At 42.5% G+C, this 16726-nt stretch overlaps 1 protein-coding gene across 2 annotated transcripts; it reads left to right on the top strand.

Annotated features, from left to right (window-relative positions):
* The first annotated feature begins 1454 nt into the window (after window positions 1-1454).
* PPP1R2 (protein phosphatase 1 regulatory inhibitor subunit 2) lies at window positions 1455-16239 on the top strand. Of its 2 annotated transcripts, XR_004242071.1 has the most exons (8): window positions 1461-1655; window positions 6222-6329; window positions 6754-6831; window positions 7133-7236; window positions 8401-8580; window positions 9800-10007; window positions 11478-11528; window positions 12838-16239. XR_004242071.1 is itself a non-coding variant. In XM_032119450.1 (7 exons), the coding sequence occupies exons 1-6, from the start codon at window positions 1510-1512 to the stop codon at window positions 11480-11482; spliced, it is 621 nt and encodes a 206-aa protein (XP_031975341.1). In that variant the 5' UTR covers window positions 1455-1509; the 3' UTR covers window positions 11483-11528; window positions 12838-16239. The 2 variants fall into 2 exon arrangements, 1 of the variants encoding a protein (XP_031975341.1); XM_032119450.1 differs by lacking the exon at window positions 9800-10007 and having other exon boundaries at window positions 1455-1655.
* Window positions 16240-16726: the final 487 nt, after the last annotated feature.

A 16726-nucleotide genomic window follows, 5' to 3' on the forward strand; every position in this document is an offset into this window, starting at 1 on the left:
CATCTGTCCGGGTGTCCATGTATCCGTGTCCGTGTGTCCATCTGTCCGTGTGTCCATCTGTCCGGGTGTCCATCTGTCCGCGTGTCCATGTATCCGTGTCCGTGTGTCCATCTGTCCGCGTGTCCATCTGTCCGCGTGTCCATCTGTCCGGGTGTCCATGTATCCGTGTCCGTGTGTCCATCTGTCCGGGTGTCCATCTGTCCGCGTGTCCATGTATCCGTGTCCATGTATCCGTGTCCGTGTGTCCATCTGTCCGTGTGTCCATCTGTCCGGGTGTCCATCTGTCCGGGTGTCCATGTATCCGTGTCCGTGTGTCCATCTGTCCGGGTGTCCATCTGTCCGCGTGTCCATGTATCCGTGTCCGTGTGTCCGTCTGTCCGGGTGTCCATCTGTCCGGGTGTCCATCTGTCCGGGTGTCCATGTATCCGTGTCCGTGTGTCCATCTGTCCGGGTGTCCGTCTGTCCGGGTGTCCATCTGTCCGCGTGTCCATGTATCCGTGTCCGTGTGTCCATCTGTCCGGGTGTCCATGTATCCGTGTCCGTGTGTCCATCTGTCCGGGTGTCCGTCTGTCCGGGTGTCCATCTGTCCGGGTGTCCATGTATCCGTGTCCGTGTGTCCATCTGTCCGGGTGTCCATCTGTCCGGGTGTCCATCTGTCCGGGTGTCCATGTATCCGTGTCCGTATGTCCATCTGTCCGGGTGTCCGTCTGTCCGGGTGTCCATCTGTCCGCGTGTCCATGTATCCGTGTCCGTGTGTCCATCTGTCCGGGTGTCCATCTGTCCGGGTGTCCATCTGTCCGCGTGTCCATGTATCCGTGTCCGTGTGTCCATCTGTCCGCGTGTCCATCTGTCCGGGTGTCCATCTGTCCGGGTGTCCATGTATCCGTGTCCGTGTGTCCATCTGTCCGGGTGTCCATCTGTCCGCGTGTCCATCTGTCCGGGTGTCCATGTATCCGTGTCCGTGTGTCCATCTGTCCGGGTGTCCGTCTGTCCGGGTGTCCATCTGTCCGGGTGTCCATGTATCCGTGTCCGTGTGTCCATCTGTCCGGGTGTCCATCTGTCCGGGTGTCCATCTGTCCGCGTGTCCATGTATCCGTGTCCGTGTGTCCATCTGTCCGGGTGTCCATCTGTCCGCGTGTCCATGTATCCGTGTCCGTGTGTCCGTCTGTCCGGGTGTCCATCTGTCCGGGTGTCCATGTATCCGTGTCCGTGTGTCCATCTGTCCGGGTGTCCATCTGTCCGGGTGTCCATCTGTCCGCGTGTCCATGTATCCGTGTCCGTGTGTCCGTCTGTCCGGGTGTCCATCTGTCCGGGTGTCCATCTGTCCGGGCCCGCACTCCCCGCGCGTGCAGAGCGCCCCCTGGCGGTCGCGCGGGAGCACGGCGGGGGGCGCTGTGGGTCCGCCGGCCGCCAGGGGGCGCGGGCGCGCGGGGCTGAGGCGGCGGCGCCGGCGCGGGGCGGGCCCGGCCGGGGCGGTGGCGGCGGCGGAACCGGGCGGGCGGCGCGGCCATGGAGGCGCCCTCGGTACCGGACGCCTCGGCGACGGGGCGGGGGCCCATCAAGGGCATCTTGAAGAAGAGCGGCAGCAAGGCATCGTCGGGGGCTCCCGTTGGGGCGCGGCGGACCAACCAGGCCTGCGACGAGGACGAGCACGGGTGAGGCCCCGGCGGTGGTGGGCGGTGGTGGTGGTCCCCGCGGGGCCTCCCTCCGGCCGTCCCGCTCCTCCGAGGGGCCCGCGGAGCGGGATCAGCCGGGCGGCGTCTCCAGCCGGGGCTGCTGCGGTGCCCCGTGCCCGGGGGGATGCTGCGCGGGCGGGGCGGGGGGTCCGTGCCGTGCCCCCCGTGCGGCGGCGGGCCCGGAGCTCGGCTGCGCTCGGCCATGGGGGTCAGGCAGTGGGAGCTCCTGCCGAGGCTGGAGCACCGCTGGGAGCAGAGGGATGCCGGCTGTGCACCTGGGCGGAGGCGGGGAGCGCTGCCCGCACGAGGCCGGCGGGAGCTGTTGCCGTGGCTCCTGCCGAGGAGTGGCTGTCACCTGCCAAGTGTGGCAGCTCACAAAGGGTTTTATAGATGCTACGGGGATAGCTCACAGTGTGGGAAATGCGCTTGATTTATTCTCAGCCTTCTCATAGGCAGCTCGTTTCTTGTAATCAGAAGCGTGTCCCTGGAGAGGGGACCGCTCCTGGGCTGAAACATCATCAAGATATATTCTCCGCTGGGCAGGATCCATCCGTAAAGATCCCACACTTGAGAATGTGCCCAGGCAGAAACAGGAGAATGTATGGTTTGTGATGTGAATGACGTGAAAATCTGGGTTTAATTGTAACATGCCGAGTTAGTCCAGATATGCAAGAGTGGTCTTTAGCTGGCCAGCGCCTGTCCTTGATGGGTAAGAGTCCTACACTTTTCTTGATGCACCCAGCATGTGCTGCCTGCCGTTGCTCTGATTCTTCATCAAGGTATGATGAACAAGGTCTGACCTGAACTGTGTGTTCACAAATTTGCTTTGGACAGTTTTCTTTTTTTGACACCTCACTCAATAATGCAAGGAGAGAAATAATGATAAAATAAAATGGTCATGCTGTTGGGGTTTTTTTTTGTTATTATGGTAATATTCCTTTCATTGTTGCCTAGTTAAGTCATGTATATAGTCTAAAGTCAGCAAGGTAAGAAAGAAGAGGTTTTGGGTTGCAGTGTTGCTTGTATTAGCTGCTCCTTTTTTGAGAGAAAACTTTCAACTGAATGAATGAGATTATGTTTTTGAAGCAGGTGACTGTAAGTAGCAATATGTTACACAAATGTGATTTTTTCTTTTCTTTTTCTTTAGTTTTAATACTGTGTAGCTTGATGTGTTTAGTACCACACCAGACATAATTTGCAACTGGCTGTTGGTTGCCTGTGTTTCATTTTCTGCAGTTTCTTTTGTACCATCTTTAAAACTGAGTAGAAATTGGAGTATGAACTGATGAGTGTATGGTATATTGGTTATTGCATGCAGTAATTTCCTGGGAAGCAGTTAGTGGGCTAGAGTCCAGCTTCTGTTTCCTGTTTACTAATGTCAGCCAATAAAGTCAGTTAGATTAATACTGAAATTGCCTTGCAAGTTAGAAGATATTGGCTAAACCTGGCAGGCTGCATTAGAAGATTACTTGGAAAGATCAGTACAGGGTATTTAAAGCTGGTTTCTGTGCAGGTATTATTTTTGGTTGGCAGTGTATCAATATAACAGTGTTATTTTTGATTTCAGCAAAACAATTTTGTTTTTTGAAGAATGGGAAGTAGTACAGTTGTGATTTTCCTTTGAGATTAAAGACTAGTTAATAAATTAAGGTATCTGTTTTTGTAATTCTTCTTCTTTTTTCTAATATTGAAATTCAGGTCTGAATATCTTTAAAAATACCTGTAGATGAAAGAGCTTACTGTGTCAGCTGTCTTCTTTTAAAGCACCATGTTCAGTAGAGCTCTCATATACTTGCATCATTACTGACCCTGTGCTGCTGTTAGTGGTGGTAACATTGTTTGGAAAACTTCCTTAATGAAAATATGATGCAAGAGGGAAGCTTGAGAAATTTGGACGCCACTGGAACTGCATCCTAAGAGCTGAGATGGTGGTTTAATGGCAGATGCGTTCTTGGCATTCCTGGGGTACACTATTTTTTGCCTTCAGACCCCTGTAAGAGCCTGTGAGCGACTGGATGTGATATTTTACAAAGGAATTATGGAAGTGTGTGCGTGTGCACAAGCAGCTGTGGTGGAAGAGGTGAGTCTGCTATGCTAGGAGCAAGTGAGGTGTGAGAGGTGTTCCTTGGCTATTACTGTTGCTAAAATTTCTTGCCTGCCCACACAGGGGTGGTGTCTAATGAAGTTACTGTGTATTTTTAGAAATGTGAGAAAATACACATGATAATTTCTGAGATTTTTAAAATCTCATTTTCCTAAGGAAGATTATTAGATTTCCTGTTTCTGTGTTTGAAGGGGTGTCAGGATGCATTTCCCTGTGACGATCCTAAGGTATGTCATTAGTGCTGTGCTGTGCAGACATGCCTAAGCATGCAAAACAGGAGACAAGCGAGGGAGGTGTGAGTTTTCAGAGCACTTAGTCATTCTCCTGTGATGGCTTTTTCCAAGCAGGGGTAAAATAACATGTTTGTCTCTTTGCCACTAATGACTTTTTTTCCTCAGGTGGACTTTAAGTTATGCTTTGGGAGGTGCTCCACAGCCAACGCTTTTAGTGTTGGAATCTGAGTTTAAAAAAATGGATGTGAAAAACTAAGACACTAAAAACCTGTTCAGTCTTTTATTTATGACTCACTGACTTGCTTACTGTGGGCTGTCTCATTTCCAGCACAGTGCATGCCAAAGGGATTGTTCCAAGACCGGCAGTATTATTATTAGGTGGAGTTGTGAGCCTGGGCTATAAACCTTTATGTGCTCTGGGCAAGTGAACACAAAGCATGTGATGGGAATTTCTCCCATCTGTCGTATTTCCTCGTCAGCTGAGCTCTGTCTCTTTACAGGGGCCGTGTACCCTATCTATGTACCATTGTCCGAATGCTCTGGCTGGTAAAATCCTCACTGTGCGACCGCGTGAGCATCTTGTGTTGATCATGGATGAACTTTAGGCTGTGTTTAACCGGGAATTTTTCGACTCCTAACCAGACAGCTTTGAATGAGTGGCGTTCCTAGACTGGAGTTCTTGCTTTGTCATCACGAAGCTCATGACTCCCCGCCCTGCCAGAGCCACGATTTGACTCACGTGTTGTCCGCTTATGCTGCAATCCTTGTGTTTGCACAAAATGATTAAATGGACCTGAAGCCTCGAACATGAGACCTTGGCACTGGCTACTGTATGCTGAGGGGATTAAGATCACTCAATTTGTATTAATTTCTGGAGTGTAAGCCTGTGGCATGTAGGACTCAGCATCAACCCCCACTTTTTTTTTCTTTGTTTTTTTTCCCCCCACATTGTATTATGTAGTGATCCTGTAAACGTAGAATGTAGTTTGTGCTTGGAATTTTGCTTTATCAAGTTTGTTTTACAGATAATATTCTGCTCAAGAGCACTTGTGTTATTGAGTGTCTTTCAGAACTGTTACTGGAGTGGTCTGTGTTTAAACAAAAGCAGTTAAGTGGAAGTCTTCCAGCCAACTGCCCCGCCCTCCCTGAAAAAACCCAAACAACAACCACCCCAAACCAGACAAAAACCCCCACAAAACCCACGAAGTCCTGTAATGTTTGCTTCCTTAACTAATATTTTGCAACAAGAATATATTAATTTGTAAAGTAATACTAAATTGTGGAATTACTGTATTATTCCAAAATTAAATTTATTGGCTTAATCTAAGGGAAAGACTACCTTTTATGAAGGTTGCAATAACCTTTATAGAGAAAATCTGTAACATGGTGGTATGTGTTGATTAAACATTTTTTTGTGGCTTTTAGACCAGTGGAGACATGGCTCTTCCTCTGGCCACAAGACAGTTGCTTTCCTTGTGGCTTATATATTTTGTCAGTGAGCAATCAGTGTGGGTGAGCTTAAGTTTCTTCAAATTTACATAAAATGGTACATTTTCTGGTTGACTGAGAAAATTTTAAATAATGTAGCATCACTGGTGCCTGTCTGAATAAAATGTGAAACTACCTCAGCTTAATTATAGCAGTGAATCAGTTAGCTTATGATTCCAATTTAGGATGACAAAAGCAGTATTAATAGCCAGCTTGTTCTGTGCTACTTATTTCACTGCAGGAGGGGATTTGTTGGTTGCTATTGTTTATGTAACAGTTTTGCTAATAATCATTCCAGTTCCCTCAGCAGAGGTGAACTGAAAGGCATGGGGTTCTGTTGAAGTCTTGTGGGTTGTAGTAAGGGCAAGAATTCTCTTTTTACAAGCTGCTATAAAATCAAACCATTTACAAGATAGTCATTGAACAAGAACAGGAGTCTCTGAATTATATGAATAAGAATATGTTTATAGATCACTGAGTTTTATTTAGCTATTGTGACTTGTTAGGGAAATTAAGTTGCACTGATAATTTGTCATGACTTAAGTATGTATAGAACAGTATTTAGTAGTCATACTTTGAACATGTCTGTGTGTCATAAGAATATTTTTTGTGCTTAGTATGTAGTAGAGATCAGATGATGTTTTAAAAAATCCTTCTCTGGTAAAGCAGAACTAATTGTTTTAGGATATAAGAAAATTTAACTTTCTTCTCTTATTTCAGTAAAAAATCCCAGAAGTGGGATGAAATGAACATCATAGCTACGTACCACCCTGCAGGCAAAGATTATGGCTTGATGAAAATTGATGAGCCAAGTACTCCTTACCACAGGTATGCGTGCTAAAGTGTTGTCCTGCATTCTGCCAGGTGGAATTGTGGATTTAGAGCAAGACTTACTTTGTGGGTGGTGTAGTATTACTGGGTGTATGCAACATACTCAGATCTACAAAGCTTCTAAATAAGGAGAACAGTCTAAAAGGACAAAGTGTAAAGGACAAAGTTTAGCAGGTTTGTTCTAGCAGACTTTGAATGGAATAAATAAGTCTGACTTGTATTGATTTTATTTTTTTCAGTACTAGAATATAATGCTGTTATATCCATATTTAAAGTAGATTTGGAAAGCTTTTAAAGCATTAAAGGAGTCTTTTAATTGAGTGTTGTAATTAATTGAATGTTGTAAGGTTTTGACTGTTTTCTTGAGCAAACTACAAACTTGAGCAAATTACTAAAAAAAGCTTTTTGTTTGCCCTCCCAGCATGATAGGAGAAGATGATGAGGATGCAGTGAGTGATTCAGAATATGAGCCCTTAAGAGCAGATGTGTTGAGTAAAAAGTAAGTATTGTAATAAAAAAATTGTCTAAATGTTAAGGTAATCTGCTCTTTCCTGGGGTAGACTTTCTTTATGGAAAGTTGTTGCTGGTTTCTCTAGAAGCTGCATTTTTGGTATTGTCAAATTAAGTCGATTTCAGGGTTTGATAGTGCTACTGGTAATTTAAACCTCTTGCAGGTTGTTACTGCATATAAATACGGCAAAAATAATGAACAAAGCTATTTGTATGAGTGTTCTGAAATATGTATTTTAAATAGTGAAAAACTTGCTGTTTCAGCATTTTGTATTGCATGATTTATGTAGACTGGCAGCTGCAGCTGAAGGTAGAGGACCCAAGATTATAGCAAGGCAAGAAGAAAGCAGTGAGGAGGAGGAAGATGATGAAGAATTAACACCTGAAGAACAGGGTAGGCATAAGTTGTTTTCTTTCTTTTGTTTAGGCTCTTTTCCTACAAATAGTTTCAGATTTTCAGTAAGAAATATTTGGGAAGAGGAAGTACTATCAGAGAAATGTTGTGATTTTAAAATAGGGATAGATAGTGTTTGAACAAATATGCTTCTTGTTTCTAATCAGGAATGTTTGGTTTGGGATATACATATAAACAGGAATTTGCTGCTGTTGGCTGCCTCCCTGTATACAAGCTTAAGGTGTGGGAATTCCTGCTAAGACACCTCAAATAAGAAGTTCTGGTTTGGGGATGAAGGAGTAGTTCTTAATCTGAACATATTTCAGGTAGACTTAATTCAATGAGTATCATTGCAAATAAAATGCTGTTAATTGCTTGCAAATGTACAGATGATATTTCTGTTGTTCTCAAAGCAATTGGTAGATGTATGCAGTAGGAAGTCTACAGTTATTCCAAAGCAAATAGCATCTTTAACATAGATGTTGTTTCATGTTAACTCAGACTTGAATGTTTTGAGGGAACAGTCAAACGGTACTTCTAAGGTTTCAGGGCTGTATTATCTAGCTGGTGCTTCTCAAATTTCCTGGCCTCAACTTTGGGTGTGTAACCTTTCTATACTAAAGGAAGGAAAAAATGAAGTGTTTGGGCTGCCAGTAAGCAAAGTTTATTTTAATTATAATGCATTACTGGTGGAAATGCTAATGTTTAATATATGGAGCAGAGTTGGCTTCAGGCCGTGGGGAAAGTGGAAAATATTTTCTTCTACACATGTGGTAAATATATTTCTCATAACTGACCTTTGGTGGCTAGCCAGGAGTCAAGCCACACATCTGCAAAAGTTCATCTTCTATCCCAGCAGTATGTCTCAATTTGTCCTTGAGTTTAGTTAGAAACAAGGCTTGTGAAGCCTTGGAGTTTTGTGTACTTTTACCAGATGCTTCTCGTGGTTCAGACTTGCTCTTAGTTTCAAACAGGTCCTTTTAAAAGTGCTTCAGAGGTTCCAGTCCATCAATTACTATCCTTTTTGTAAGTCAGACTCATCTTAAAAGAACACTCCACTGCTTGAAGACAATAATTTTAATTCAGTGAGTTCCTCCATGAAAAAGATATGAGTTGTTTTTTTTTTAAGGGAAGAAATAAGTACTTCCATTTATTTGTCCACAGAGAAAAAGAAACAGTTCGAAATGAAGAGAAAAATGCACTACAATGAAGGAAGAAACATCAAACTGGCAAGGCAGCTCATTGCAAAAGAACTGCATGGTGAAGAAGAGGAAGACGATGAGGATGAAGAGATGCGTGATGCCGCAGAGGTAGAAACAATGAGTACAGAAGCTACCGAACATGGTGAGCTACTGATTAATTAAACAGCACCTGTAAGTACTGGTGGCCCTTTGAGCTGTTGGGAAATGAATATACTCAAGTGTGAGAATGACTAGAAGGAGTACAGTATGTATGTAACACTCAACGAACAATGTTGCACACTGTCTTGATAGGTAGATTTGTAGCATGGAAAAAAACCTATCAGTGTTGATAAATAGCATGTAGGCTTTTGTTTGTTGTGACATAACAGAAAAACAAACACCTCCTGCTTCTTACCATTTTCCCAACATAACTGACTTTGGCTAGTGAAGTTGCCAGCACCGTTTTTAAAGGAGGAGCAGTCTTGTACTGAACACTTCAGCAGCCACATGGGAGAGCCTGGCTTTTTGTTGTGGGTCATTTCCCATTCTGTTCCAAATCCATCATGTAGCCAGCAATGGGAAATTACCATCAGTGTTTCCTCCCCGTTGAGAGGACTATATCTATCTTCCTGAGGAAGAACACTGTAATGTAAAACTGCTGTTAGGCCTTCAATATAGACTTGTCCTTGAGCAGAAATGTTCATTTCTATAGTATGGGATAAGACTCTCAACTTTGCTTTTAGTGCAGCTACTGGAAGTCTGGGATGTTTAGGTGGGAGCTGTTGCTGGAACCTGTTTCAGGGCTGTCCCTTCATAGGAAACTCCTAAAACTATAGAGGCTGACACCTTCTCCTTCATCTTTAAACTCCTCTCTGGGTGAAAAGTCTTAGACTTTTGTGGTGGTATTCTGGTGAATAATTACAGTTCACTCCCCACCTCTTTATGTAACAGCACTTCGAGTAAGTTTTTGGCATTAAAAAACCACACATCTGTTGTTCATGAGACTGGTGGCAGTGAAGTCTATAAGCCTTGTTCATCTGTGATTGGCAAGGCTATGAGATATTAGCATGGTCTGCAGACTTGGGAAGATGCTGCATGGGTTTAACTTGGTTCACATCTGCTTTTCACAGCCATGTGAGCTAGGAACTCTTCTAAAATTCATTTAAATCCCACGCAATAAAACGGTGATTTGCAAAGTTGCGTGTTTAAGTTCTGTGGATTGCACCTTTGCGTCCTGTTATTTATTACAGGAGGACTTATTCCTTCACAATTATTCTGAAAGGGTCATTTGGTATGTGTCTGAGACCCATTACTGGACTGACTTTATCCAGTAGCTTAACACAGGCCTTATAATGGCTATTTACTAGAACTTCACTCTCCAGGGGAAAGGAGGGCTCCAGTAGCCAACCGTATGACCCTTCTGCATGGCCTGAAGCTGCCATCTCTCTGCACTCTGCTGTAAAACAGAGGCAACTCCGCTCCCCAGCTGCATTCGCCAGTGGAAAGAAGGCAGACCTTTGCAGCATTTTTCCATCTCTATTGTTGAAGTCCATTCCACCTTCCTCATAACCAGCTTCAGAGCCACAACTGGTAATTATCAATTTTAGACTGCTCATGGCTAATAGATTCCATAAATGTAACTGTCTGCCAGTGTAGCAACCCGTTAACTAACTGGTTCACCTCCACACCATAGCATGTAGAAATACTTTCCTTTAACCTGATGTAGTTCTCAATTCTTCACTTTTCTATCATTCTGCTTAAACCTTCATGTTTTGCTATCTCCTAATCTCTATATCAGCTATCACAGCCTTTAATCCCTGTCCTTGATCAGTTCTTCTGAGGTTAAGTACTGGTCTCACTTTTGTAGCAGCTGGTGAATTGAATGTCCTCAGACAGATTATGTGACAGGGTTGGGCAAAGGATGATGGGACATGGACAAAACTCTTAATAAACCAGTCTTCTGCCACTGCCCACATTTTAAGAAATTCCTACACTGAGATGAGAAATGTTCAGCACATAGCTGTGTTAATGTCAAAGTTTTACTGAAATAACTTTTTTGAAATTATATTATTTATTGCTCTCTCATCTGTATTCTGAGGGTACAGAAGAATCTTCTTATTCATAAGTGTTAATTAGAGCTACAGAACATTTCTCAAATAGATGGCTTTAACACTTGTTGCTTGGGTTTTTTTGTCATTGTACTTTTTGGTCATGCTGTGCTTTTGGTTACATTAAGCACTTGAGCATTTAAAAATTAGGCTGTTTCCTTTGTGCAAGGTAATCAAATACTATTAATATTCATGTTCCTGAGAACAGTGTATGGAAAGATTATTCACCTGGATAGCTTTCAAAGAGCTCTTTGACTTGAAATTGTATTTTAAAGTGCTTTTGTCTAGAGCAGAAAAGGGAGGGTTTCCTTACTCTTGTACTGGGTGATGCAGTTGATTTTTGCAATGGCTTGTTTTGCCTTCACTCTGTTAAACTGACTAACAGTCCTGATGCTTTTAACTGCAAAGAAAATCTCCTGGGTTTTCTGCATGTTGTATTGTAGCTGTATTTTTCTATATTCTTCCATGACTTGAGTTCTTGGGAAGTTGTGGAGATCATGAGGTGATGTGGCTGCCACTCAGCTATTACACCAGTCACTCTATGTGAGTGAGAGCTGCTATGCAATGTCTTTTTATTCCAATGGAATAACATGACTGCAGTACTGACAATTGTTGCAGGTAAAGATGTGACATAAGAGGCATTTCCTAGTGGTCTGTTGTGACTCTGGGGTTCTACTGGCTCCTGAGTTGTTTTTCAGGCAATTTGAGAATCTCTTCTCACTTGGAATTTTTTTATCCGTGAAGATCCCTTAAAGATTCTGTGCTTCTCTTATCTGATGTTCCTTTCTACCCTCTAATTCTGTCTCGTTTGTATTTGAGTAAAACTAACAGTACCCTTCTAATCTCTACACTCTGCTTTCAAAGAAGGGGCTAAAGACTCAGGGCAGGCTTAAGGAGGCTCCTGTCTGATACCACTAGGTCCACTAACACAAGTTGCACTTCTTGGTTACAGACTGAGATTTCCTGCTGATTGAAATGAAGATGGCCAGTCCAGTCAGTGATGGTGAGAACTCTTTGTATATTTTTGCTCCTGCCTTCATTGTGGCTACGAAGTGTTTTAAATGGATGGATCATTCCTTTCTTGCCTCAAGTAGCCATACCTTACCCATGCATATGGATTCCGGCAGCCAAGCTCTTTTGTAGAAAAGAAAGTAGAAGTTGTAACAGACTGCATATGGCAGGGGGGTTGGAGCTGGATGTCCTGTAAGGTGCCTTCCAGCTCAAACCATTCTGTAATTCTATATTTGCTTGCTTCAGCATTTCAGCTTCTCTGGCTACTTGCTATTTATGACTTCATGAATAACATAAATAGACTTTGCCAGCAGAAGTGACCTTTGTTTCTCTCCATAAAAACCTTCTCTTTAGAAATTCTCTTTTAAATCACTGAAGGAAATATTCCTGATGTAGGTAAATTTAAGCATGATGATTTCAGTTCAGACCTATCTTCTGCTACACGAAAGTATCAGCCAGAGGGTGTTGTCTGTAGCAGTTCAGTTGACAAGCAGTAAGACTTCTGTTCTCTCTTTCTGGTTCATTTAGCTGCATTGCTCTGCTAACCCTGCTCAGATGGCACCCAGCAGCTGAGCTGTCACTGACTGGGTGTGCCCTTTGGCCTTCGGTAGATACAGAATATGTTGTGTTTTCTTAACCAGGGCAACCATCACCCTAAAGATGAATTAAGAGAGAAGGCTGGGAGCGCACAGCAATCAGTTCTGCTGGTTAACTGTGCTGTTTGCTTGTTAAACTGCATGTTACCAAATCTAACTCATGCCCAAGCCTAACTGGCCTTCTAAAAAGAATATCATCATTTTGATGAGGTATTCTTTGATCAGCACTAAAGACAAGTTTCCTCTGATTTATTGCTGTGCTTTTGCTCAAAGCAATGAGTTAACAACTTCCTGAAGACACAACTGACTGTACTCCTTCACATATAAACTTGGGGGTTTTTATTTCAAGTGTCTCATACGGAACTGAAATTTGACCTGGGAAATACTATGTTTGCTGGTGTTTCAGGAACCTCATGTGTTAGTTCTAAATGCCTGAGTTAAATCCTCCCAGTTCCAGGGGTGGTGAGCACTCAGTGCTGGGTGTGCTGAACAGTGGTGTTGGCCATCTGTTTAGAGCATGAAGATGAAATAACTATTTTAGAAGTTTCTGCACTCTCCAACTAGAAGCTTATACATTGCTAAGATGGGTTGGCAAACATTATCTTTGGAGAAGCAAAGATGATTTCAGGAGGATATTTGTGTGTGTTGTGAAAATATTCAATGGGTGTGAAGAATTATCTATTTTTTGTAATCTTTCTTACGCAGCACATGTTACTCGTGACCAGCTGGAAAGTAGAGCACACAGCATAGAAGAAATCTGTCCAGAACTGTAACTGCTTGTCAAAGACACAAATATAAACATCGCTTCATGATTTTTGCAATTAAGGCTCTTAAGAAGCATATCAGTTGCAATGTTGTATTGCCAAGAATGTTAATTTTAGACTTGTCCATTAGGCAGAAAAAGCTGTCTAATTGATTTATTCTTGTGCCTAGTATTTCATGGAGAATACTGCTTCATAATCTGTTCAACCAAAATGGCATTCCCTGTATGTATAGCGCTGATTATCTTGCGTGATGTACTGTTACTCTTGCTTTGAAACACTATCTTTTGGTTTTTCACTATTTATTTGAGTGTGTTCTAGATGTGGTGTCTCATATGGAAAGTTTTGGGATTCAAGAGCCAGATGGTACAGCATATATCAGATTGACATGCAAGCTATTTATCAGATATGTTAAGCAGTTTAAAAAGGGATTATTCAAGTCCTACAACTTTTTTTTGTAAAGTGTTGACCTGTTAATCTAGATTTCAGTATGTTTTTACCTGCACTTTCCCAGTCTTTAGAACAAGAGCTGTGTTATTTCTTAAGAGCAGTGTTTGGAATTGGTTGTTAGTTTCTGACTAAAGCAGTACTAACATTTGGTGGAGGGAATGTTTTTACACTGGAAACGGCTAACTTGAACTTTGCATTTAACTATCATAACCTCTTCCATCGGGACTGGTTGTTTTGTGGAGCTCACCCTGGTTTATTGTGAGAACATGCAAGTTTCCTCCAGCTTTTCTCTTAAAAATCACATCCACTGTTACTCTTCTGGCTCTTGTTTCAAATGTTTGGTTCTTTCCAGTTGCATGAACAGTGTTTGTGCTGTTAGCACCTGAGGAAAAACACCCAGCCACGAGGAAATACACATCAGGACTGTGAAGATGTGCTGAGCTTAGGATCTGGCTGTTCTTTATTAAAGATAACTGCTGTTGATCTACTCGTTTGGGGTTGACAACTTCCATACTGAAAACCACTGGTCTGAATCTTCCTGTGTCCATTGCAACTCACAGCAACTGCATTTGTAAAATGAAGGCTTTTTGGAAGCTAGAAGGGAAACTGCCTAATTCAAATACTTGTTTACAGTGTGGTTATATAGCCGTAAAGAGGGATTTTTCACCTCCAAATTGCTGTAAAAACTTCTCAGTGGGTGGAATTTGACTGGTGAATGTTCCAGTATTCAGAGTAGTTCCTGGGTTTTATTATACAAATGAAGAATACACTTAAGCTTTAGCTTGGTTATGAAATACAGTGTATATCTTAATTTTGATCTGAATTTGATATGTTGCAAAAATCCATATAATTATATGGATCTATTTTAAAATGTCTTTTTCTCCACTGTATATGTGAAGTTTGAATAAAGGAATGAAAGTTATTTTACAGTTATATGCATTCTCAAGTGTGAGCTTTCCTGGAGTCCCAGAAAAATTGAGAGTGAATAAGGCGATAGGATGCTGTCCTTTGAAAGATTTTTACAGGAGTGATTCATTAGACTGGATGCATTGCCAAAGCTACCTGTGAGTTGTGCTAACTGGGTTTTGTAGTGCGCCATTCCCAACTATCTCCTCTCCTTAGTAGGTAACAGGGTAGTCAATTGTGGGTTAGTTAATCTTCTAAGGTCCTGAATCAAGATTAATAGCATCTTTTCACAAGACCTGAACTCTTGATTCTGGCCAGTGTGGTGATGCTAATTTTTCAACAATGGAGAATGCTATTTCTTCTTCTATCAGAAGTGGTCACTTCTATAGAGTAAACAAGGGCAAAGAGTAAGCATTTAGATACTTCTGACTCCTCAAGTCATTTACTGAAGCTTTCAATTTGGCTCCCAAGAATAGGATTTCAAAACTTCAGGTTTGTACCCTTTATATACCAGCTTGCAGTGTTCAGAGTGTTGGCCTGTGTGCACTGATCTGTATTTCAGAGTAAGCAGCTGCTGGCCTGGCCTGCCGCAGCTGGGCACTGAAGTCCTGCCAAGAGCACAGCAGCGCTCAGCACAGCCATGTCACTTTCAGACTGAGCATGGATGTGTGACCAATGTGTGCAGGTAGCACCGATGTGTTCTGTGAGGCTGTGGAACTTATCACTTGTACTTTGTGCTAAGTACACATGGGTACTTCATAGCTGCAGTTAAGGTAGAATCCAGCAGCAGCAGCTCTTACCTGAGCTAATGTCCTGCCCTCCTTGACCCCCTACTTTCTTGTGTCCAAGGCCATTTTGGTGCTCAGCAGGGTTTCTTTGTACCTTACAAGGTCTAACCAACAAACTTTGCTAACTTCCAATAAAGACCTTTCCTGTAATGGCTTCCAAAATCCTAAATGAAATGAGTATGTAGCTTTGAGGGAGGTACAGTACACAAATGCATGAAGATGGTTTTGAATGAACAGCATAATGTATAGCAGGTCCCTTCATCACTCAGGTGATTTTGAGCTGTCTGGGAGATGTCTCTTTTTCTTTGCCACCAAGCACCTAAGTTCCAAGTTTGATGCCATTTTGAAACTTGATTTAGTTTGGGGTTTTATTAAACGCTTTGTTCTCTTCATTCTTCTCAGTGCTCGCAAAAATTCTGTTCACGGTGCTTCTTCATCTTCCTCAGCAGGAGTGGAACCCAGTGTCCCTGACACTGCTTCTAATTGAAAGGCTGGTTTACTTGCTTTTCTCTGCTTATACCTTGATGCATTTTAAAAGCTACATCTGGCAAGTTTTACTTTGCAGTGGCTCCAGAAACTCCATATAGCTTTTTTTACAAAGGGATGTCTGATTTCCCTCTGCTTGAGAAATATCAGTTAGAATTCCCTGCTGAATGGAAACAAGAACAAATGCTTTTTCTCTTTTTACGTTTGATGGGGACTTAGCTTGCATGCACATCCTTATCTTTAGGTGCATATAGTAAAGACTCATTTGTACAATACAGAGTGGTATAAAGAGGAAACAAACACAGCTCTTACTTATGTGGACAGTGAGCTCCACAGCACCATTAATTGTGAAGCTTCTTGCACAGGTTTAAGTCCTCAAGCTGCATCCTGTTTAGAGAAAGCATTTTCAGTATGCTTCCAATAGGAAGATCACTTGCAAATAAGAGCCTTAACTCATGTGTATAGATTTTTTTTTTCTGTCCAGTTTCTTTCCCACCAGCTTGTACATAATTCATAGAAACTGCAGATACTTTTTCCACAGCTCACTCTCTCATGTGAAACATGGACATCTTACCAGAACTCTTTGTTTCTGTAACATGCTTTTTTGTGGTATTATGATGCCATCTCACAAATGTAATTATTCTGTTTGAAACCAGTATTAAGTGTCACAACATAAATAAAACCATTGTTTTCTTTACTACCTTATGGCACTAATACTAATGTAATGTTTGGCTTCTTGGAGTTCTTCAGAAGAAACTGACAGCTAAAATTTGCAGGTGTGTTCATAGATAAATTCTTAAACCAGTATTGCAATTTCCTCATGACTCCTATTTAGTGTAACTTTGATGTAAATTGGTTTGTTCACACAGTCAGATTTGCTGGCTTGCCTAGACCTGAGGGTAGATCTGGTAACCTGAGTCATGAACTTAAGATAGCAGCACCACAGAAAAAGTTGCATTTTTCAAGGTATTTTTCTTTGTGTGTTGTAGGATTTAAGCACAGCTGGTCTGTCTCTTCATGGTCAACACTGAGTCATCACTTGCTAGCATGGAGTAATGGAAAATGACTAACACCGACTACTCCTTAGGAAGTAAAACTGTTCTTCAAAACAGAGCTGGGCTCTTTTCAATTGCATACTTTAGCTGAAAAGGGATTTCACAACATAATTGCAGTGTTAGTGTTACAAATATTTCTTAACATGCT

This window comes from Corvus moneduloides, chromosome 10, assembly GCF_009650955.1.
Source record: "Corvus moneduloides isolate bCorMon1 chromosome 10, bCorMon1.pri, whole genome shotgun sequence".
Lineage (NCBI taxonomy): Eukaryota > Metazoa > Chordata > Aves > Passeriformes > Corvidae > Corvus > Corvus moneduloides.